General features: G+C 43.7%; 1 protein-coding gene across 14 annotated transcripts in view; it reads left to right on the top strand.

Annotated features, from left to right (window-relative positions):
* The window catches only part of ptk2aa (protein tyrosine kinase 2aa), a 53,821-nt gene that overhangs the window by 39,038 nt on the left and 3,608 nt on the right, over positions 1-11,175 (top strand). For 9 of the 14 annotated variants that reach the window (XM_024261635.2, XM_036214371.1, XM_024261634.2 and 6 more), the window contains 13 exons: positions 567-664; positions 739-823; positions 906-1,006; positions 2,231-2,346; positions 2,599-2,699; positions 3,175-3,264; positions 3,923-4,127; positions 4,242-4,353; positions 4,423-4,497; positions 5,867-5,962; positions 6,242-6,340; positions 10,375-10,437; positions 10,698-10,740. In XM_024261635.2, the coding sequence (XP_024117403.1) occupies positions 567-664; positions 739-823; positions 906-1,006; positions 2,231-2,346; positions 2,599-2,699; positions 3,175-3,264; positions 3,923-4,127; positions 4,242-4,353; positions 4,423-4,497; positions 5,867-5,962; positions 6,242-6,340; positions 10,375-10,437; positions 10,698-10,740 (1,284 nt within the window). The remainder of the gene's footprint in view (positions 1-566; positions 665-738; positions 824-905; positions 1,007-2,230; positions 2,347-2,598; positions 2,700-3,174; positions 3,265-3,922; positions 4,128-4,241; positions 4,354-4,422; positions 4,498-5,866; positions 5,963-6,241; positions 6,341-10,374; positions 10,438-10,697; positions 10,741-11,175) is intronic. The other 5 variants (XM_024261636.2, XM_024261627.2, XM_024261638.2 and 2 more) reach the window with 1 other exon arrangement.

The following is an 11,175-nucleotide window of genomic DNA, read 5'->3' as shown; positions in this document are numbered from 1 at the left end:
TTTTTCCCTCCGTGCTCGCTCCAAACGGAGGGTGATGAAAAAATAGTGTCTAATATTTCGGGCGTGACCTTCGTTCGATGACGTCATCAATATCACCGTCCGCTAGCATTAGCGCGGCGCTTCCAGCGGTTTAATAACTTTAATAAGGTCACACTACAACATAAAGTCATTACTTACATTTAAATGTAAACTTCTGCGGTTCAGAGCGCACCAAAGGGAAGAAAAGAGCTTCTTCGATGTGGTTTACTCTCGCGATAGCGGACTTTGGACCCCTCTGTTTGGAGTGTGAAACTTAAAAAATGATCACTCTGGACACGACTTTGACTTCAACTGCCACTCCAAATCAAGGGGGAGGGCTAAGGGGGAGGGAGAAGGGGAGTATTTGGATCGGGCCTTAATCTGTGATGTGCTTCCTGTAAATAGAAACTGTACATTTGTGTCATTGTTACTAAAGCTGTTGTGTTTGCATATTTGTGCTGCTGCTCAAAGACGGCTGTAAAGTCATGTGATGTATTCAGCTGTGTGGATCAGTGCTGGTAACCACGCCTCCTTCTTGTGGTCTCCAGCGCGGGACTATGAGATCCAGAGGGAACGGATAGAGTTGGGACGCTGCATTGGGGAGGGCCAGTTTGGTGACGTTCACCAAGGAGTTTACAACAGCCCAGTATGTCTTACCGAGCACGGGTCACACGCTGTAGGTAGACAGATTTCCTCTGATGTTCTCCTCTGTGTTCTCAGGACAAACCGGCTCTGGCTGTGGCCATCAAAACCTGCAAGAACTGCACCTCGGACAGCGTCAGGGAGAAGTTCCTGCAGGAAGCGTGTAAGATGTGCATGTGGGGCTGGAGCGCCGCTCCTCTGCTGCTGGCGGCAGCGGCTAACCGTCTCTGTGTGCTCTGGTTTAGTGACCATGCGACAGTTTGACCACCCTCACATCGTGAAGCTGATCGGGGTGATCACAGAAAATCCTGTGTGGATCATCATGGAGCTCTGCACTCTCGGAGAGGTGAACCAATCAGCTCTGTCCAATTACAAAACGAGAGGCGGAGCTAGTGTTAATGACTGTTTATGTCGATGCATGCTCTTATTTTGACGGGGCAGTTTTCTCCCCAGATTGATTTTGAAGAGTTTCTTCTCTGACAATTGAAGAACACGTCTGGCTAATGATGGAAGAACATGTTTGTCTAATGATTGAAGAACACGTTTGTCTAACAATTGAAGAACATGTTTGTCTAATGATTGAAGAACATGTTTGTTAAATGATTGAAGAACACGTTTGTCTAACAATTGAAGAACATGTTTGTCTAATGATTGAAGAACACGTTTGTTAAACGATTGAAGAACATGTTTGTTAAACGATTGAAGAACACGTTTGTCTAATGATTGAAGAACACGTTTGTTAAATGATTGAAGAACACGTTTGTCTAACAATTGAAGAACATGTTTGTCTAATGATTGAAGAACATGTTTGTTAAACGATTGAAGAACACGTCTGTCTAATGATTGAAGAACACGTTTGTCTAATGATTGAAGAACATGTTTGTTAAACGATTGAAGAACATGTTTGTTAAACGATTGAAGAACACGTTTGTTAAACGATTGAAGAACACGTCTGTCTAATGATTGAAGAACACGTCTGTCTAACAATTGAAGAACATGTTTGTTAAACGATTGAAGAACATGTTTGTCTAATGATTGAAGAACATGTTTGTCTAACAATTGAAGAACACGTCTGTCTAATGATTGAAGAACACGTCTGTCTAATGATTGAAGAACACGTCTGTCTAACAATTGAAGAACACGTCTGTCTAATGATTGAAGAACACGTCTGTCTAATGATTGAAGAACATGTTTGTTAAACGATTGAAGAACACGTGTTAAAAACTCTTCTTCACTCCTTTCACATCTTGCTGTCCTATCCTGTTAACCCAAAGCAGCTGCTAAAAACAGAGACTCTCCAGTTATAAATCCAAAGGCAGTTAATCTCTTCAACAATTTACCTCTATTATTTTGGGTTGATCCTCATTTAAATGTGTCTTTCTGTTTGTTTATTACTCTTTACAGTTTCAGTTCCTGAACCGTTTTATTGCTATTGTTGCCTTTCATATGATCAGTTTGCTGCTCATTTGTTAATCGATTCTGTCTGTAGATGTTTTCTGCCCGTGCAGTTTTGTGGATCATGGTTGTGGTCAGAGAACTGATGACCTCCATGTCCTTTTTCTGTCTGTAGTTACGCTCCTTTCTTCAAGTGAAGAAGTACAGTCTGGACTTGGCCACACTCATTCTTTACGCCTATCAGCTGAGTACAGCGCTGGCCTACCTGGAGAGCAAACGCTTTGTACACCGGTGAGTATTTGCACAGAAACACAGGAAAACATCTGGACTGTAGACTGACTAGAAACCATGTAAAGCTGTTTGTTGTTTGGATGATATTGTCTCCTTTGACAACACAAACTGCTGCTTTAGTTCACTTTCAGATACATTTGAAGAGTTTTTCCCTGAATTCAATCATAATAACAAAGAAAAGGATCGTATTTATAAAGAACTACTAGACATGAAAATGTTCTAAAGATTGATGGTGAAACGCTGCTGTTGCAGGGACATCGCAGCTCGTAATGTGCTGGTCTCCTCGGTGGACTGTGTGATGCTGGGAGACTTTGGTCTGTCTCGTTACATGGAGGACAGCTCCTACTATAAAGGTACTCAGACATGTCAGCGCTGTACTACCATGTGCTGGTATCAGCCGCGTACAGAAGAGCTTTAGTGTTTGCTTCTAAAGACGACAAACTCGAGGCCTGGTTTATACAGAGACTTATATTTCATTTAATTATATCTTATATTTCATTTAGGTATGTTTTATATCTCACACTTTGCCCTAAAGAATGCCTTTCGCCTGTTTTTTTGGCCTCTGCGTTGCTGCTTCTGTTTAGACACAGAAGTTCTTCTTCCTCATCGTGTTTCTGCGCGTTTGCAGACACAGCAAATATCTGATCTAGATGTCCTTCACGCTAAAACTAAACGTTGGAGACGATCGGATTCCTGCAAAGTATAAACACCATTTAGAAGTTCATCTGAGCTGTCACGGAGTCGCATGCAGAAACATGTCATCAGTGTGAACTAGATCTGGCTGATCGTTGACGTATAAACCAGGATTTTCTAACACCCCCCCCCCAGCCTCCAAAGGGAAGCTCCCCATCAAATGGATGGCTCCTGAATCCATCAACTTCAGAAGGTTCACCTCTGCCAGCGATGTGTGGATGTTCGGTGAGTCTCTATTAAACACACTGATAATCTCAGATCCTGGATTAACAGCTGAGATTAGATCAGGTATGAAACTCTAGGGTTGATTTTAAGATGATTCATACACAATTCTTAATATTTGTCGCACCTGAAGCTCCAGAGAACTGTCTTCATTCTGTTAACTCAATGCTTGAAACCACAGATTTCAGAGGAGATGATTAGTTTATTTTGTTCTGTTTGGTGATACGTAAATGAAAATCCTTTCATTGATGGAGGTGTTTCACTCGCCTCACCTTCAGAAGTTCCTCAGTCGTTCATGGATGCTAACCCACGGATCATTGAGAGAGATTGAGATTCGTTTTTGTCATCGGCCTCAGATAGAAACACTAAACAAACAAACCCATCAGCAAAGCGCTGCTGCACAGACATGGTGCTCTGACACGTACATGCACTGAAGTTAAATGTGTTGACTGACCATAAACGGGCATGTCCTCTGGTCAATATGCAAATGAAAGTTCACTAATACAGTCAGTGAGTTTTAGAACTTTATACAAAGATGGAATCTATCTAGAGCATCATAAGAATGACTAGAAATAACAGAAAACTCAATATTGTCGAATGGAAACAGATATTTGTGTCCATTAAACTTCATCTGTTGTTTTTCTCTTCATGCTTTCTGCAGGTGTGTGCATGTGGGAGATCTTGATGTACGGCATCAAACCCTTCCAAGGAGTGAAGAACAATGATGTGATTGGTCGGATAGAGAACGGGGAGCGCTTGGCCATGCCCCCCCAGTGCCCCCCCACCCTCTACAGCCTGATGACCAAGTGCTGGTCGTACGATCCCAGCAAGAGGCCGCGGTTCACAGAGCTTAAGACGCAGCTCAGGTGACCGCCGTGGCTTTGTGTTAATAAAGTTTTGATCTAAACCTGCTGTATATGTTTATGCATGTTATCTTCATCACTAAAAACTCTCACCCAACAACGTCCTCCTCGTTTCAGCACAATCCTGGAAGAGGAGAAGGTCCAGCAGGAGGAGAGACTCCGGATGGAGATGAGGAGGCAGGTCACGGTCTCCTGGGACTCTGGGGGTCCGGATGAAGCCCCCCCTAAAGTAAGTTGTTCCAGACCTGCTGATTGACTGCAGTAAGACAGATTCAGTCTAACTTTATTCTGTGTTTAGCCCAGCAGACCCGGATACCCCAGTCCTCGCTCCAGTGAGGGCTTCCTCTCTGGCCCCCAGCACAACCAGCTCCCGGTAACCCGCCGACCACGCTCAAACTCGCCGCAGAGACTTTGTTTTTCACCTGATCAGAATCAAAGGTTTTCAAACTAAAGGGATGTTGTTTCAGGACTAGTTTTTTACTAAAGTATCTGGATTATAATCAGGACAAGAACAATTTAGTTCCTATTTTTTGATCAATCATTTGATCTTTCTGTTCACATCAAGATTATTTTAAATGCAGAAATAAATCCAGTTTTTTCTTTAACTTTAGAGAAAATTTCCTCATCCAGAGATTCAAAGTTGTGAGTTTCATTATATTTGTTGTGTTCCATACCATGAAAAAACAGTTTGTAGGTGTATTATAATGTTCAGTCCTCACTATAAACACCCTTAAGCGTTTTTTGATCTGTTCATTTCTGGGTAATCCTCTAAAATCCTGCTCTGATCACCAGCCCCTCCCAACCCACAAAAACCAGCAGGTTCTCACATGCCGATGTCACAAAGTAAGAACCGCCCCTTTCAGGAAGAGTCTGTGCTGCTAGCTCTGCCTCCAGGATAAGAGACACATGTAAAATACTGAACATCTTCTCCAATATCTCCCGGGTCTATGAGGCGTCTGTGACTTTAAGAGATGAACCGTTATCATCAGCATCCCGTCTGTGATGAAGAAACGCCGTCTGTCTCTGATAAACTGCAGACAAGCTGCTGAGGCCAGCTCAAGGATGACATCAGCAAATGGGCGGAGCCTCAGAGATGGAGGCGTCTGACTTCCTGGTAGAGCGTTCACAAAAATAACTGATATTTCATAAATAATGTGTTCTTCATTGTGCCAACGGTCATTTCTGATCATATTTATGGATTTCACTCTGAAAGCTTCAGGACAGCATGCTTCCGACCCTGTAGAGGATTTTAGTGCTTCTGTTCATAATCGCGTAGAAACTGTAGTGATTTATTAGAAAACCTTGATCTTCCAGATGGATTTGAACTCACAGACTTTTCCTCAGATGTTGTTCTTCATCACAACAGTCGTACCCAACAACAACACAACCCGTTTCAGTCTCACTTTTCCTCCAGATGGAAGTGGAAACCTGAGTGTCAGACATAACCTCTGCAGACCGGCATTTCCTTTCCTGAAGCCTCAAACACTCAAACTTGTGGTTCTGGATCGGCCTGAGAACCTGAGCTTCAGTTTTCTGACTGAACTTTTAAAGCTTTCATAACAAACGAATCAGCTTCATATGAATGGTTTGATTTTGATGGTTTTCTGTAGTTTTGACTGTTTAAACTGAACAAACTGGATTTGAACTCCTTACGTTTAGCTTCAGGTCGCTCTCCCTGCTGTTGGAGCTCAGGCCTCGATCAGCCTGGACCTCTGTGTTACTGTGTGTCCTTCCATCTGCAGCCATCAGCCCACGCTGGAGGAGCAGGGACTTATCCTCCAGACTCGTGGGACCAGCACAGAGCTGAACTCAGTGCTCTGTGGAGTCCAAACATGGAGGTACTCACTGATGAAAACACCCGTATTTACCTAGAAGCAGGTTTTTCATAAACGTCAGATCATTTTTTACAGTTGTTGAGTTTAGATCTGAAATCACGACGATAAAGCTCAGATCAACAGAATCTAAGGATTTAAGATAACTATCGGACACTTTTCTAACAAAGCTTAGACATTGAATTTGAGGGTTTAGTAAGAGACCAGATCCATTATCCAGAGTTTATGTCTGTCTTGTTGTCTTTTCCATAATCCGGTGTAACGTGGGAGCTTCTGTGCTTCCAGGACTCGGTGGCTCCGTCTCTGATGGAGGAGAGGCTGATGATGCAGCAGCAGCAGATGGAGGACGACCAGCGCTGGCTGGAGCAGGAGGAGACCCTGATGGTAAGTAAACCTCCTGATGATAACCGTCACAAACATCACGATATTCTGATTTCACATGTAGAATATTAATGAAAACATAGAAAACACCAGATCTGAAAATGAACATTAAACCCAACAGAAATTTGTTTAAATGATCTCAACAGTAAACCCCCCCATATAAGGGGGGGGGGGCAGAGACGTCTGTGAATATCCCAAAGACCCCCCCACAAATGTCCGTCATTGATCCATACTCCTCATAATCACTTCTGATCAGTAGCAGAGCGGAGGAGCTTCCAAACGAAAGGATCAAAGACATGGATTTCAAACAGTTTTATTAATGTTATTAATAAGATAACAGCAGTTATTTTAGCAGCTGCTATTTCTAACGTTTAAAGAAGCTTCGATTGATGACTTCTTAACCCTTTGACACCCGAATTTATTTTAAATTATGAAAAAAAATGTAATTTTAGGTTTGTTGTTAATCATCAAACAAGCAGCATGCTGTTTCTCCACATTAGTCTGGCTCTTTTATTGTGAAAATCTTCAGCGTTGATGCTCAATTACCACCTTTGGTCAGAGTTTCAGCATCTGTGTGGACTTCTTGTGCAGGAATGACTTTGTTTGGACCTCCGCGGTTCATTAAGGGTTGGAAAGAGGAGCTGCTGGTTTCCATCCTGCAGCTTCAGCACCAGCGGGTTGATGTTCATGATGTTCATGATGTTCATGATGTCATCAGTCGTCATCCGTCCACTCACTGCTGCTGATTTCATCACCTGTGTTTAAAATGAAATAGAAAAATAAGTATTTTGATCCATTCAATGTGTGTTGAGGTTTTAGGATTTTTAAGGTGTTTGTGACTGACGCCAACCCAGGAGCGCCGTCCGGTTTCAGCTCATATTTTGTCCCAAAAAGCCTAAAAAGACGGTGGATGATAACGACAGACTTTATTCTGGGGCTTTTATGAGTTTACTGTCATGTTTGATTTTTTTTAACCACTATTCTAAAATCCACGATCACGTCTTATTTCCATGGGGGGTGACCCCACAACTCTGGAACTTTCCCCCCTCTGATTTACAACATTCTCCAAATGAAAACGTACCTTCTTCACAGAGCATTCAATACCTGACACTCACCTGTAATTGTGTTGACCCACTGTTGTGTTTGTTAATTGTTGTTTATGCTTTTATTTATGTACTGAGGCGACCTTGAGTGCCAAGAAAGGCTCCATATAAATCAAATGTATTATTATTATTTGTAAAGAGAGCGGACACGGATTCTATCAGGCTGCTGCTGATCCAACAAGAATCTGTGCCTCCCAATATATGCAGTGGAAAGAACAAATATATGATAATTGTGTATTGTTAAATGCTTCAATAATTAAGTCACTTTTATAAATCACGTTTTTATCCTAAATTAGTCAAATAAATGTAGTTTTTTTCTTTTTAATTAGAAAAAAAGCTGCTGTTATTTTACATAGAATATGGTGGAAAATGCAAAAATATGACAGAATTCCCCAAAGCCCCACAATAAAGTCTGTTGAGATCATCCAACTTCTTTTGACCTTTTTGGGACAAAATATTCGTTTCTAAAACAAATCAAGCATGTCTGAGACCGGAGGTTGACACTGTAGCAGAGGAACCTCCCGCACTTGTATATAAACACGAATACAAACTCAAGTAACTTAAATTACAGGAAAAATATTTACAGTACTCGTGTGCATCCCCGTGCATGCTCACGTGCGCTCTGTGCTTGTTATTTTCTAATTAGCCGTCATTAAGCTGCATTACTAACAGAATAGTAACAGAAACTCACTCGGTCCATCAGCGCACACTGAACATCCGGGAAAACTTCCTCCTCTCAGCGGGCACGCACGGCGACGCACGCACGGCGACGCACGCACGCACGGCGACTCACGCACGGCGACGCACGCACGGCGACGCACGCGCGGCGACTCACGCACGGCGACGCACGCACGCGAATTTACCTTTTTCTGTGTTTCATCAAACCAGTCAGTTATAGAAAGAACCTCCACCTTTACTCAGGATTTTACTCTCTGCTGTTTTTGAGGAAAAATATTGAAGTCATCTTTGTCTATGAATGGACTTGTTAAATATTTTAACAAAGCATAAATATCCCTTCTGCTCTTTTGACTTGTTTACATTATAAGTGGGGTCATCTGGACCCACAAGATGGCGAAGGGTTAAAAATGTAGTTTTTAAAAACCTGTATAGTAATAAAAATACAGTTAGAAAAAGATTTAAACATATCTCAAATTTGAACACGGCCAAGGAAAGTTTTGAACTCTTTCATATAGTAGAAGAACTTTAGAAGATGTTTTAAATTGAAATTATATGTTAAACTATTGATAATTACAATATTCTAGTAAACTAGAGTGGGCGGGGCCTGTCTACACACACACTCTGTAGTTACACACACACCTGTTGGTTGAGTCTCCACATTTAAACTAGTCAGAATGTACACAATGTCAGAATGTTCACACACTTAATCATACAAATCGACACAAATAAAGACTTTCATTCTGTCACACAAACTATTAGTGCAAAGGTGAGCTGACACCTGTGCTCAGGTGAGTGTTTATAGTTTCCTAATGTGGATAAAGATGGAATACAAAGGGGGAGAGCACCCGGCAATCCCCACGCCAAGATCCCCCGCCGCGGCAGCAGCCAGGACCCCCCAACACCCGCCCTGGGGCCGCGGAGAGAACCCGCCCGCCGGGCAATCCCGCCAAACATCCAGACCAGGACACGCAGGACCGCCGCAGAGGCCCCCCACACCCAAGAGCAGGAAGGCACAGGAACACAGAGAGCGCAGGCCCCAGCCCAGCCAGAGGAGCCGCCCCCCCACCGCAGTAGGAGGGCCAATGCGAGGCCCCACCCCCGGAGAGCCCCCCCAACCCCAGAAGAGCAGCCCACCACCACCCAGCAGCGCCGAGCATCCCCCCGCCCCACCTCAGGTACGGGTCAGGTCCCCCCAGGGGAAACCCACCCAAATACTCCAGACAACCGCCCACCCCCACCGAGCAGAGGGGAACCCAAGAGAAACAGAGGCCCCGAGGAGTGATGTAAACAAGGCCCGACCAGGCACACCCACTGATGGAGTTAAGGAGAGGACTGGTTCTCGAAAGCAGGGACCGGACCCCGCACCACCGAGACCTGGACACCCCCCGGCTCCGATGTAGATTGATCCCCTGCTAGATCTTAGATCTCGGGGATCCCACTCCCGGCGTGGAGAGGAGACCGCCAGGCCAAGGTCCCCCCCCCGCCAGGGATAGGGTAGGGGACAGAAGGTCGAAGGTCCCACCATGCATGTTTGCTGGTTAGAGTGTATATTTTGTGTTGAAGTCACAGATTGTTGATTATTTTTATGTTGTTGGTTTTTCATAAAAATGTTTGTAAAAATCCCGAATCCTCTTTAAATAATGACATTTGTCAAAGACTCCAGTAAAGAACGTCGGATAAATGTCCAAATAAAGTTTGGTAATAAAACGTCAGAGAGATGAAAATGGAGGCCGGAGGAGGGCGAGAGGAAGTGGGATCGGCACCAGCGTGGAATGATGGAAAAGTGGGAGGAGCAACAGCTGCAGGGACACCGAGCTGCATGTTTCTCTTCATCAAACTGAAGCTTTCCCGCTCTGGAAAAGCGTTCTCCTCGTCTGTTCTTCCCTCTTTCCCTCCAGACTTCTTTTTTTCTCCCAGTTTCTGTGCAGTGTTTACCGTTCACTCAATCCCTCCGTCTTTCCACTCCTCTCTCCTTCCTCCTGTCCCCAACATCTGCTTTTCTTTCGATGGCCTCCTCTCTCTGCCTTCAACCGTCCTTCAGCCTTTATTCTCCCAGGATGCATCTGTTCAAGGCGTGTGTCTCTGAAACGGTAATCAGATCTCTATGGAGTCACAGCGATGCTTCAGGTGCAGCGTTACCTGCATGTTTGTGTGAAGAATTTTGGTTTAATGAAGTCTGCAGATTTGTGTCATAAACTCCTTTATTAGTTTTGTACAAATGTGTTTATTTGCTGCATGTTTGTGTCGTTTCTGCAGAAAACGGAGTCCAGAAACAGCAGAGGAAGCATGGACAGAGAGGACGGCGCCCTGCAAGCTCCGGTCAGTCATGAGGACAAGTGCGAAGCAGAAGCTGATCCATTCAGGACGTTTATATAGAAACGAGAGAATCTGAGCCGCAGAGAAAGTATTTCTGTCTGTTTGGAAGGCCACTGCCTCTCACATGCCAGCCGCTCCACCACAGGACCCCGTGGGAACCTGAGGCCGCAGAGCGGCACGGCCCCGAATGTTTGTCTGAGATTCACCGTCATTCTTTCAATGAAGCGTTAACGGCCGACTCGGCATGTGTGTTTCTATGTCAGCAGAGTGGAAGTCAGCACATCTACCAACCTGTCGGGAAGCCAGGTAAGAGCTGTCGTCATGGTAACGTTTAAAACATGTTCATTTGGTCTGATCTGATCTGGTCTGATCTGGTCTAATCTGTTCTAATCTAATCTGATCTAACCTGATCTGATCTGATCTGATTTAATCTAATATGACCTAATCTGATTTTATCTGATAAAATCTGATCTAACCTAATCTGATTTTATCGTGTCTGATCTTATCTAGCCTAATCTTTTCTGATCTAAACTGATCTAATGTCATCTAATCTGATCTAACCTGATCTAATCTAACCTGATCTTATCTTATCTGTTCTAGCCTGATCTGATTTGATCTAACCTGATCTAATGTAATCTGATCCAATCTAGGGATTTATTAACCGTTGGAGGTTAAAAATGTACAAATGGTTTCATTTTTGTTTGTGAGTCTTCAGAGTGAAACTGAAGATCAGATCAATCC

The sequence above is a fragment of the Oryzias melastigma genome, linkage group LG11 (genome assembly GCF_002922805.2).
Source record: "Oryzias melastigma strain HK-1 linkage group LG11, ASM292280v2, whole genome shotgun sequence".
Taxonomy (NCBI): Eukaryota; Metazoa; Chordata; class Actinopteri; order Beloniformes; family Adrianichthyidae; genus Oryzias; species Oryzias melastigma.
Note: the sequence above shows the minus strand (reverse complement) of the source record. Positions and strands in the feature narration are given on the sequence as shown.